Source organism: Misgurnus anguillicaudatus, chromosome 21 (genome assembly GCF_027580225.2).
Source record: "Misgurnus anguillicaudatus chromosome 21, ASM2758022v2, whole genome shotgun sequence".
Classification (NCBI taxonomy): domain Eukaryota; kingdom Metazoa; phylum Chordata; class Actinopteri; order Cypriniformes; family Cobitidae; genus Misgurnus; species Misgurnus anguillicaudatus.
The window spans coordinates 41,450,246-41,463,837 of NC_073357.2; the positions used below are offsets into that span (position 1 = coordinate 41,450,246).

Here is a 13,592-nt window from a genome sequence, read left to right on the forward strand (position 1 = left end):
CTAGGAAAACATTTAATGTTTATATATTTTCTTTCTCATTCTGGTAAGCAACTGTTGTCCTTAGCTATTTATGGACATTTTACTGCAGCAATGTTCTTTTATCAAGTTTAATTATAATGCTAACCTGGAGCATGAAAAGATAATCAAACAGCCAGGCCAATAAACAAACAAAGTGTACGTATGTGATCTTTCACGCGTACGTAGTTCGTTCAGTTGTTTTTAGTTTAAGTGTGACAAATAATAAATCCACTCCAGCACAGTAAGTGACAAGATCACAAGCTTTTGTTATTCATGAAAGACTCAAATATCAGATAGGATTGAGCATAAATTCAAAGGGAGAATGGGGAGAAGATTATGGCACATAAGCCTCCACTTTGTTGAAAACACTGTAGGGGCCAGATAATTAAAACTCTATCAGCATCGCTCACAAAGGATTTCAGTCTGACAGTAAAGCAGCTTTCTGTATAGAAGATGTAAATCAGGATATGGAGAAAGTACCTGACGACAGTCATAAAGAGATCAGCAACTGGTGGTAAGTAAAGGGATAAGACAGTAAGAGAAGCGCTTTGCATTTTCGAGCACAATACAATTCAGCACAATATTGATCATTCGTGTAGGCCTTTACTCATTTGTTGTATGCCAAATGCGGAAAAACATTTACATGAAAACATGATCTTATATACAATGACTTCTGAGATGCCTGTAGACCTTTGTGTGTTTAAGGAAAATTACACCCACAAGTATTTATAAAAATATATTTCACAAAGTAGGAAACAATACATGGATATCTTAGATTACAATACAGAGAGTAGCTAATTAAACATACAAGTGTATGGGCATTAAAGCACAGTAGAAAATATGATTTGCATGAAAGACTATTTTATATATACCATCCGCATCAGTATAAAGATAGTATGCACGTAGCCTCAGTGCTGTCTAGATGTGCAATAGCTAACGTGCATAGACAAACCTTCACTTCAAAGAAAATCTAAGAGAATGAGCAACGACTCTATGTACATCTTTTATTTGATTTATTTTTTGTTTGACTTTTTTACTCTAATATCATACAGTGCAGCACATTACGCATGTCTGGTTCTGTATTTCTTTACTCAGTGGACTTTGCAATGACCAGTTTTTGATTTAAAAATGGCAGGGGTCGAATCTAAGCATGTTCCCAGCTATTGTGCTTCAAATGATCACTGGTTTCACCGTATACAGTATGTGAATATATACACACACACACCGTGTCAATAAAATATTGACTTGTCATTCCTGACCAAAAACACATCCTCTCCGGTTTTCACAGTTTTTGTAGGTAATGAACCGCCGAAATGTATTTAATTGGTGTGAATTTCAGAATTGCAGAAATTCAGTACAGCTTTTAATAAGAATAGCGTCACAACGAATGATGCAGCGGAATGAAAGCCGAAGAGAGAGAGAAAACTTTAAATTAAAAGTAATAATAACAAATATCCTAAAATAAATAAATAAATAAATAAAAAGTACAAATATACTCGTACCGGCATCACAAAACGGACAACTGGCGATGAATATTTATATATTTATATAAAACATACATTAATGAAGAAACACCATCAATGTTCCAAAAAACATTTGAATACAACAGTATTTAATGCTTGCTTTTGTAAAACGAAGGCCTCATTGTTTTCACAATTCTCTTCTTGTCCTCGAGTCAGTCTCGCACAGTCTAATAATCTTTGAGTGTGAACCACACTTAAAGCGTGTGAATACAAAGGGTTGTATAAAGCGAGCCGCAGGGCTTTTCCCGTTTACTCAATAAATCCGGCCACGTAGTATCAAAGGGTCAAATGTTAAGTCAGCAGGCAGATCCTAAAGCCAGTCTTGTTTTCATTAAATCACACATACATTCATTAGTAATGTAGACCATATATTGCTATTAAGTTTACCTTCTTTATTAATGTTCCCTTATCTGATTGGCTGAATGACTGCAAGGGATCATATTTTTTTCCGCTGGGGAGTGGCGTCATTCATCTGCAGTTCTCCTTTCCCATGTGCAGCCTTGCTTGGCTACAAAATGTCCACAATGTCCATCCCGTTTCAAGCGACTACCAAGAATCAAGGTTCTGATGCCTCTGGTTGTCACAGTGTACAACAAATACCCAAAATACTGCTAGACACTCAATGACGGTAATCTAAACTCACACTCCACAAGATTCATTGACCTCCTACTATAGACACTGTTAAGTTCTGACGTTACGATGCACTCGGATGTGGTAGATGACTAACGCTATTAGGTCTCTCTAAGAATTTGAATAAAAAAAGGCGCTCCCCCCCTTTAAACAGCAGTGTCTAACATCTGGTAATCCCCGTAGCATAATACACAAGTTATGTGGACGAAAGCAAAAGGTCTGTGGTGATCGGAGGTCAAGTCTCTTTGTCGCTCTCACCTACAGAATAGAGCTCCCCCAGTCTTCTGAAGCGCGGCCCCCACTCCCTAAGGTAGTCATAGTTCTGATCGGAGTCCGAAGACGCCGTTTCGAGGGAACTCAGCGAGCCCGCAATGGAGCCCCTGCCCTCGTAGCCGTAGATCTGAATGGAGTCGTACGGTGGAGCCGTGGGGTCATTGTCTGCCTCGTGAAGCCGTACGTTGATGAATTCATCTACATCTACTCCGTTTGGACCCGAGTGCTGACCCTGCCTGGGCATGAACTGAAGGTCAGGCTTGATGTCCTTCCTGGGCAGATAACCGTTGATACCATCTGGGTTCTGCAGTGTGGCGATGTCAAAGGCCTCCGTGTCTTCCTCTCCGCCTCCTTCATCATCATAACGGATGATGTTTTCCCTCACATCCTCATCGTCTTTGATGATTAACGGCTCGTTCTTGTGTCTCCTCAATGTCACAAACAAGACCACGATGACTGCAAAGCAAAAAATACATTCACTTGTAATGGCTTTCTTTACTTTGTAATCTTTCAATTCTTAATGACTTTTTGTGTCTTTCTTTCAAAGATTTTTTTCATGTCTTTCATTTCAGATTTTGCATTCACATCAGACAATAGAATTCATATTAATAAATTAGTAAGTTCTGAAAAATTGAAGTTAAAATGACCTACCCAGTAACAGTATTATACAAGCTAGAATAGCAATCAGGGCTCCCATGCTGAGGCCGATCGGTAGAACAAAGGCCTCAACGTTACAAGACTGCACAATCCCTTCGTGACTGCAGCCGCATACTCGGATAGTCAAAGTATTTGTGCTGCTCAATGGTGGCTCTCCATCGTCAGTCACAACGATGGGGAGGAGGTACGTCTCCTGTTTCTGTCGCCGAAAGGAATCGTGCTTGGCAAGAACACTGATCGAGTTATCTGGGGAAAGATAAAGTTTGGCTGTGACTCTGTATGGAATCAAAGACAGTTCATGAAATTAAATTTTAAGATAATGTTCATATTTACTTTTGCCTATGAACACCGCCAAGTGTCTATCAGACCAATAAATAGTAATGTAACTAAACTACGTACGCAGAATGAAACATATGCTTTACATTGTCAATGGCATTGTAATTTTATTATGACCCCTCATTCCCCAAAGTATATTATTTATCTCTCCTCTCTCTAAATAGAAGCTCCCTCGGTTACACTATTTAATGTCCCTTTAAAAGCTTTTGCTTTTTTGTTATATTTTCTCAATTTTATTTCAGGTTCAAGCAAATAGAATCAGCTTTTGGATGAAGGTTTAGATAATACCTCCGACAGCAGAATAACTGAGTTATGGAAAAAGCTTTTTTATCACTTAATAGAGTCCTGGGAGCAACCATGGAAATGTTAATGTATGTATGCATTTATTTATTGCCTTCATGAAGTGAACAACAGGAAGTTCATAATTTGAAAGTATGAAATGAAAGGACATCACAGAGCTCACTGGAACAAATATGTCGGAATTTAATTTCCGCTCATAAACATGGTAATGAAAAATGTAAATATGGCTTTCTTTTCTGTTTCCCTGAGATCACAAAGCAATTATCAGGAAATGCGTGAGCTGATTTATCAATGTAATTAAATAGCCTCTTTTTCATGTTTGTGTCATTATCTGTGAAGAACATTGCCCGATAAACTAATATGTCCTATTTCAGCAACGATTATTTGCTAATATGCTAGGTTTATTCGTAGCTTTGATGATCTGACTGTGTTTGCAAGGTTCAGAATGCATTCTAGCACATGCTGGTGAAACATTTCAACATATATCATACTAGTAACTTTATAGCAAAATGTATGCTAATATTACCCAAAACAGTAAATCCACACCACTTGTGCTACTTACAACTTTGTTTAATTTTAAATCACTTTTAATATACGATTTATTACAGCAATGAATGAATTTATTACAGCAATGAATTAAAATGAATTATGTTAATTTAAAATCATTTTATGTAATATGCATTACTTTTGTCAATTTGAAGAATGACATGGAACATATGTGCTTGTATTTAAAGACTCCTGCAGCTGGGCTCTTTGCTCATTCTCATGCATTTCTCAGTCGCACAAAAGCACTCTTTTATAAATTTGTCAAAATGTCTCAGCCAATCAAACCGATATCAAACTAAAGGAAGTAATAAAATGTCAGATTCTATTTTTGTCTAACTGTTTTAACAGTAGCTTTAAAGTGAGCAATTGTAACACCGGATATTTTAATGATATTAATATGATTATATTCATGCTACATTTTATCCAACATGTTATTCAAAACAACAACAAAAAAATTGTTTTGGTGTTGATGAATGGGTACTTATTTCGTCATGTCGAGGCTGTAAGGTTGGGAACACTCATGTAAAACATTATGTTTTTTGACAGTAAGGTAGCTATTATGTTGTATTCCATCTTTTTTAGTGCAAAATGCCCCAAAAGCATAACTCGTCTCTTATGGGTCAAGATAACTGAGGTGGACCTGCCGGTTTTCAGCTCACCTTGGCCTCTCCACATCACCAGCCACTATAATTACAGTTATCATCACAAACAAACCTCCTAAGCTTGCTCCAGAGGTGCAGACATTTCAGAGAACCTATAGATGGGAACCATCACAGAAATGCCACTGTACAGTTTATGTGTTTCTGATGTGCCTTTAGACTTTTTCATATTTCTGTGGCTTGTTCTGTAGTTTGTTATTTTGCTAATTTGGGTCAGCCAAAACACTTTAACAATGTACAACAACTGTATTGCAGATCTCTTTTCTTCCCATGTCATATGCATGCCTATCTAAAACATTTAGTGCAATTAATGGAGATCTATGCTAAGGAGCTATAATGATTTACATAAGGAAGACATAAAATAATAAATTATGCGGTGCTCCGGGTCCACAGGCCTGGAGTTGAAAACCACAACTATGGGAGATTTATAAGCAAGACTCACGGGTGAACGTATACTGTGATTAAGTGCCATAGGATAAACCGCAGTTTCTGACATGCTGTCAAATCCCGGCACAACTTTTGATGCCAAGTGCATTCAAACACACACACATACAAGCACAGCAGAAAAGATGAGAAAGCGTCCAGATGCCTAAGGCTGTGCATCAAAGCTCCATGTCCTTACTGAGCTTTATCCTGTCTGTGTGATGGAGTGGCCATCTTTAACCTGAACTCACTCAGGCCGAACAACAATACATGCTGTCTTTTAAGATATCTCAGATTGTCACTAATGACATTCCGCCTCTCTGCTTCATCTAACAGTTCTCAAGGTCTGTCTTTGTCTGAATGGTCCATTGTTCAGCGATTTTCCTATCGCTATTGTTTCATCTCTCTTTTCTCGATGTCTCCTTGAAGTCCTTTTTCATTTTTGTAATATCAATCATCTCTCTGGATTCCTTGTTCACTGTAATATTAGTCATAAAAGTATGTTTTGTTAAAAGGCAGCCATCAGCTTTATCTCTCTGTTAACTCTAGTCATAGCGTCAACACACCTGGAGCAATGACCTGGTTGATCATGTATATATATATATACAGTCTTGTTCAAAATAATAGCAGTACAATGTGACTAACCAGAATAATCAAGGTTTTTAGTATATTTTTTATTGCTACGTGGCAAACAAGTTACCAGTAGGTTCAGTAGATTCTCAGAAAACAAACAAGACCCAGCACCCATGACATGCACGCCCCCAAGGCTGCGCAACTGGGGTATTAGTTGAAAGGGGTGTGTTCAAAAAAACAGCAGTGTCTACCTTTGACTGTACAAACTCAAAACTATTTTGTACAAACATTTTTTTTCTGGGATCCTGTGAATAACTAAACTAATATTTAGTTGTATGACCACAGTTTTTTAAAACTGCTTGACATCTGTGTGGCATGGAGTCAACCAACTTGTGGCACCTCTCAGCTGTTATTCCACTCCATGATTCTTTAACAACATTCCACAATTCATTCACATTTCTTGGTTTTGCTTCAGAAACAGCATTTTTGATATCACCCCACAAGTTCTCAATTGGATTAAGGTCTGGAGATTGGGCTGGCCACTCCATAACATTAATTTTGTTGGTTTGGAACCAAGACTTTGCCCGTTTACTAGTGTGTTTTGGGTCATTGTCTTGTTGAAACAACCATTTCAAGGGCATGTCCTCTTCAGCATAGGGCAACATGACCTCTTCAAGTATTTTAACATATGCAAACTGATCCATGATCCCTGGTATGCGATAAATAGGCCCAAAACCATAGTAGGAGAAACATGCCCATATCATGATGCTTGCACCTCCATGCTTCACTGTCTTCACTGTGTACTGTGGCTTGAATTCAGAGTTTGGGGGTCGTCTCACAAACTGCCTGTGGCCCTTGGACCCAAAAAGAACAATTTTACTCTCATCAGTCCACAAAATGTTCCTCCATTTCTCTTTAGGCCAGTTGATGTGTTCTTTGGCAAATTGTAACCTCTTCTGCACATGCCTTTTTTTTTAACAGAGGGACTTTGCGGGGGATTCTTGAAAATAGATTAGCTTCACACAGACGTCTTCTAACTGTCACAGTACTTACAGGTAACTCCAGACTGTCTTTGATCATCCTGGAGGTGATCATTGGCTGAGCCTTTGCCATTCTGGTTATTCTTCTATCCATTTTGATGGTTGTCTTCCGTTTTCTTCGTCGTCTCTCTGGTTTTGCTCTCCATTTTAAGGCATTGGAGATCATTTTAGCTGAACAGCCTATCATTTTTGCTCCTCTTTATAGGTTTTCCCCTCTCCAATCAACTTTTTAATCAAAGTACGCTGTTCTTCTGAACAATGTCTTGAACGACCCATTTTCCTCAGCTTTCAAATGCATGTTCAACAAGTGTTGGCTTCATCCTTGAATAGGGGCCACCTGATTCACACCTGTTTCTTCACAAAATTGATGACCTCAGTTATTGAATGCCACACTGCTATTTTTTTGAACACACCCCTCTCAACTAATTCAACTACTTGCCCAATTGCACAGCCTTAAGAGCGCGCACACCATGAATGCTGGGTCTCATTTGTTTTCTGAGAATCTACTGAACCTACTGGTAACTTGTTTGCCACGCAGCAACAAAAAATATACCAAAAACCCTGACCACTCTGGTTAGTCACATTGTACTGCTACTATTTTGAACAAGACTGTATATACTACATATATAATATAATACAGTACAAGCCAAAAGTTTGGACACACTCACTTGTTCTTTATTCATATATTTTTACACATAACAGAATAATAATAAACTCGTCCAAACTATGGCATAACACAAATGCAACTGCGGGAATTATGTTGGTGACTGAAAGCATCAAAAAAAAAAAAAAATCAAAATTCTGTTATATTTTATCATCTGATGTGCAGTCACCCTTTGCCTAGAAATTGCAAAACCATACTTTAGACTGAATTTTAAAGAATATTGAAGGACTTCAGATTTAATCTGGGCTCTTACTGACAGAATTTTCTTTAATATTCAGTGCAAGTCATCTATTTAAAAAATAATATTTTAAAATACAATTTTAGTTTACTAATAACAGAAATTACATGTAACTAAATGTAATTTCATGCATTTTACCATTCACCTTCAGATATATATATTGGTAACATGTTATGCTGAATTTTATTTCTAATAATATTCTTAAGGGAGTCGCACACCGGACGCGCAGCTTAGGGCCGCGCTGTGCCATTCTAAAAAAATCTAACACATTGTTTTCTATGAGTATACGCACACCGGCGCCAACAGGTGCCGCCTGTCCGCGCCATCCAGCTACGACTGGGACAACATCCGAGTTGTCCTAGACGCGACTCAATGCGACACGGTGTGGCGCTGAGCTGCGCGTCCGGTGTGCGACCCTCTTTAGATTCACATCCCAGGAAGCTGTAAATATAGCCAAGTTCAATGTGTCTGTGATGGACCTAATTCACATACATACAAAATAAATACATTTATATAGTGCTTTCCAGGGACTCTATAGATGTGCATTACAGATAGTGGGGAATACGCAGTTTCTTTCCTTTTCCCACTCCCTTTCATATTAGCTCAACACATGTCAGTCCCTCAGAAGGTTGACTTCTTCTGATGTAACTTCTGATCTGTCTGGTTCAAAAATATCACGTTTCCTCTTTTTGGTGAGCAGCCAAAACAACAGCTCCTTCAACGGTCATCCGTAAGACCACATGCCAAATGGAACGAGATCAATACAGTTCTCCCTTACGTCTTCGAAAACACAGTGCAATACTTGGTTGCGCTGCAAGAACAGCAGGAGCGCAGACTGGAGAGGAAGGTCGAGTAGGTTATACAATAAAACGAGTAAGAAAATAAAGTGTTTGTAGCAAACAAATTCCCAACCATCTGCCGCACAGCCTCAGCCTTGTGTAAGTCACCCTACATTGAGCTAGCATCGCTAATCCTCCCTAAAAGTGGCTCCGATTCTGTTCATTTGTTTTCTTTCACAATGCACTGGGGAGTAAAAAATAGCTGATGTCCAGACAATTGTGCATCTGTTAACTTTTGGGTACACTAATTCCGCCAGATTTCCCATCTAAACGCACGAAAATGCCTCCGAACTAAATGTTCGGGCTTGCAGATGTCTTGCTTGTTCTGTTTTTCCCTGCTCTCTTTCATGGTCATATGTTCTTACCTAAATTGTTTTTGATGGTGAAATTGGGATTGTTAAGCATCTCCAGGCGGTAGTGGAATGTGTGTCCCTGGGAAGGATTGTCTTTGTCCACAGCACTGATGGTTTGAATCACCTGTGGACACAAACACAGGGTTATGCCATCTATTACTCAGCTTTTGACTTTGTATAGGGCCATATACTGACAGCAGCCAACACAAAATGAAAAATCTTTCCATTCAATCATAAAAGTAGAGACCCTATGAGAAGAGAAGCTATGGGGTGCTATCTTTGGTGGCCCACTTTTTGTGCCAGGACTATCTATATATCTGTCATCTCTCTATAGACGGTTTATCGGACGCACAAGCGATGATGCAATTACGCGTCTGGTCCAGTGTTGTTTTCATCAACGATAACGAAATGATTTCTTACATTGACTTAATGAAATTGAAATTGACTTAAACTTGACTAAAACCGTTTTGCGTTTTCATTGACTAAAACTTGACTAAAACCTTTTTGTGAAAATGATTATAAGTCTGACGTTCACAATGCATGTCATTTCTGCCTATTTTTTGTGAAATCTGTTTGTTTTTAGCTAAAACGTATCAGCAATGCTGCCGCTTCCTATCCTTATTTTGGGTATGCCCACCACCCGGCTGCTGCCATGCTGTCGACATGCACCAGATTTCACACAACAACAAGACACCTGTGGCTGTAGCGAGTTCGAAGGACCGTGGCGGTGACGCCAATAAATGGAAACGACGAGATGATTTATGGACATACCTTCAGTATAATCCATCAGAAAGAAAAACGGAATGCATATTGGGAGACGACAGTAAATGTGGCCACAAACTAGGTGGGAAGAATACCACCAACCTCAAGTGGCACCTGAAGACTCATCACGCGGATATATTTTTTTAAAGGTAACTAAGTCACGCTGTTAACATATCATATACATTCAATTTTACTCGACAATCGGCTTGTGACACATTTCATGGTAAGCTTAAGGTTTTACATGTATCTACTTGTCAAACCTGAGCCCATTTCCAATACTTTTTAACCTAAATTAATTTGTTAAAGACTACTTTTTTTACTAAAATTGACCTTTTTGCGTTTTCATCAACTAAAACTTGACTAAAACCTTTTTGTGTTTTCGTCGACTAGAACTTGACTAAAACTATCAAGTTTATAAGTGACTAAAATGTGACTAAAACTAAAAAGCATTTTCGTCCAAAAGACTAAGGGCTGCCAAAAACAACACTGGTCTGGTCGGAACTTTACTTCCGGTTTCTGTTTGTTTAATGGTCTGAATGTTTGCTAAACTGAACTCTTGAATAAATATCTCGTTGAAAATAACAAATGTTTTGATTTCCTAGATAATCTACAGTATGTGTTCGAAAATAAACTACTTTTAAAGGACTTTGTTGTTATTTATTCTTAGCGGAGTTTACCAGAAGTTACGTGTGTTCCACGAAAGCCGCTTGTTTATGTTGTTACTGCTGAAACCTTCTGTAGGATGTTATTTTTTTCTTGATTAACTAAATGTGTAAAAGCAAGACCCCGCTAAATTGTTCTCCACCCATAAGACCATTCACATGGTGACTTGGAGGATGTACATACTGACACTGTTAGTCACAGATACCCCATGTCGGTTAAATTGTTGCTGGCTCTCACCAGGGCTGAATGGATCTGATTGTTTTAGTTTTCTGCAGTGAAAGTAGCTAAAAAAGGCCACCCAGGTGACTACTTTTCTCTTCTCTCTCTCCCTCTCTCTCTTGCTCGGAAATCGATAGACTATAATTTACAGTGGCTGATCGTTTCTGAGGAGGTGTGAGAAGGAGATGCTGCTGGCAGGGCTGATGGATGTATTCTTACCTGTCCAGGTTTGCCATTTTCACAAACAAAAGCTTCATACTCTGTGGCGAACTCAGGGGCATTGTCATTTATGTCCAGCACTTTGATTGCCACGATGACTCTGGAAATCTGGCTGTGGTTTCCTAATGTGAACAGAGACAAGCTATTAAACCACTGAAAGCAGAAGTATAGTTTCCAAATATAGAAGTAAGCCATTGCAAATCCCAGGTAAATACAATGACCCAGTTATTTTTGCCTTCTCTGTCTGCCTCATGCCCATCTAACTCTCTCTCTCTCTCTCTCTCTCTCTCTCACTTTTTCTCACTCATCCTTTGGGTTGATGGAGAGACAGATGAGACGCAGCATCCGTCTGAGCTTTAGACATTATCAAGTATGCAAAACAGGATTACAGTGAAGAAAAAAAACACATCCAAAGTGCTTTTGAAATTCCCTGTACAGGTGCATGTTTAATACATGAAGGTTAAAAAAATGAATATTAATAAAATGGTGGCAGCTGAAGTCTAGAAGACAATAAAGGGCAATTTAATTAGATTAACTTTTATTGGAATTATTCATTGGCAGTAATTTACAGTCCCCATTGAGGACCCCAGTAAATGATTGTATTTAATTAGGGTTGCAACCAGTGACTTTTAAAGTAATTATCTATTCACTTGGCTTAAGCGCATGACACAGTAACTTAACAGTGCTTACACTATAGTGCTTCGGGTGATTTCAGGACGTACTAGTGTATTGCAATAATGTTTTGCAAACAGCATTTAAACACGCAACCGTGATGTGTTCATGTAATATATCACTTTAGGTATTCCTGATGAAATTGTTTATTTTTAATGCAAAAATTCAGGTCAACATGTTGAGCTGCTGAGAAAGATTAATATTTGACATGCTTGACTTAATACAATTTTGCTCTTTGAGGAGCCCATACTAATTCAGTTTATTCAACTCTTTGAGCTCAAAGACACCGTTTATTAATTGTATACGGCAATGACAGCATATAACCCCCCCGGGAAACATTTTTGGCCCCAACATCCGAATAATAGCTGTACATGCCAATCATAATGAACCTCCTTGTTTATGGATAGCTTGAGCAATATTTATTTCTGGTCCACGGCTTCTGTTTAATAAGTTCTTTATCCAGTCAACAGATGTTCTTTTATCTATTATGTACAGCAAACAGCCCTGCCGTGAGTAAAAATTACTCATTAGATGTCCACAAATTGACTGCAGAGCTATTTAATTCTGTAAAATCTCTGCGTATTCGGTTTCTGAGATAAAACTTTACCACCTTAAAATCGATGGTAAAATTAAAACCTGAGGTGTAAAATAAAGCTCTCTTCTTATTACAGTTCATTAGAAGTTTATATCTAAGTGTATTATAAAATGCTGAATAAACAAACCACCAATTACTGCGGCATCTTGTATTCTATTATGTAATTAAATTGTTGTGATTGGTCTGATTGGTCTAAAGTGCCTCCATACAGTTTTTAATGATTTCTTTGGGCTTTACTGTAATAATAAGGTTGATAAGGTTCATTCTGAACCAAATTAAAAAATGAAGGAATAAATGTTACTTACTGACTTCAGTGGCTGTCACTGTGATATTGTGCCACATATCAGTCTCTCTGTCCAGAGGTTTGGCTAATGTGATCTTCCCATCATCAACATTAATGTTAAACTGTCTCTCCAGATCTGTGTGTCTGTCAATGAAATACCTGGAGAAGGAAAACAGGGAGAATTCAAGAACCACTCCTCAGTATATAATATACAGTAGGCAAACCTGTTGGATTGTAATTTGACCTATGCTGGGTTGTTTCGACCAAAAATGCCCCATTGTTGGGTCAAATATAAACTTAATCTGGGTTTACATTTGCCACAAATCTATAAATTATTTTATGCATCTCAGTTCAGATGCACCTATAAATTACCAATAATTAAATTATCATGCAAGGTCCTTTTAAACATTCTCCCTAGGAGCCCGAGATACACCGCATGACTTTTTGGCATCGTGAAACAATAATTTCTGTGATCGTGGCTCTTGTGATCCTATGTTTTACAGTGATAAAGGTTCAAAGCCATCTGTTTTCCCGGTCTTGCGATCAATGATAGCCTATGATCAGAAGTTCAGAATGATCAACGCAGAGTGTGTTTGCTGCTACGACCTGCGTATCAGTATTTGTTTACCAGTAGCGCGTGCTGACGATGTTGCGCTAACGTGTGTTGCAGCCGTCATAGCCACCGATTAAATTGGTGATATCGTCTTACAGTCGTACTCAAGTTTAAGCAATCCATGTCGCACAGTGTGATAATGTAATGATCTTATAGGATTGCAAAAATCGTGCAGTGTATCCCAGGCTTAAAAAGGTTCAATATCAGACAGAATTGTTAAGAAGGTCTCAGTGCATAAAGAAAGATCCTGAAGCAAAAAAATAAAGATGGAAACATTTACAATGAAATGAAAGTCTGGATTGTGAATGCAATGAAAATGTTTAGCCATGATAGAGATCCTGAGGTCCAGGAGGATCTCTGCTGCTACGCAAGCAGGCAGACAGCATTCCCACTTGGGAACAGTATTCAGGACGATGAGTAGATTTCAGTCAAGCTCTGACAGCTCCACGTACCATGGAGAGACAGACCCTAAAATGTTCTTCTATGTGTCAATC

General features: G+C 38.4%; 1 protein-coding gene across 1 annotated transcript in view; it reads right to left on the reverse strand.

Annotated features, from left to right (window-relative positions):
* Window positions 1-1,545: 1,545 nt before the first annotated feature.
* cdh8 (cadherin 8) overlaps window positions 1,546-13,592 on the reverse strand; it is an 85,871-nt gene continuing 73,824 nt past the window's right edge. Inside the window, exons 8-12 of the mRNA XM_055207810.2 lie at window positions 12,508-12,644; window positions 10,936-11,057; window positions 9,085-9,196; window positions 3,096-3,347; window positions 1,546-2,900 (exon numbers count right to left, since the gene is read on the reverse strand). Coding sequence (XP_055063785.2) covers window positions 2,407-2,900; window positions 3,096-3,347; window positions 9,085-9,196; window positions 10,936-11,057; window positions 12,508-12,644 — 1,117 coding nt within the window. The 3' untranslated portion in view covers window positions 1,546-2,406. The remainder of the gene's footprint in view (window positions 2,901-3,095; window positions 3,348-9,084; window positions 9,197-10,935; window positions 11,058-12,507; window positions 12,645-13,592) is intronic.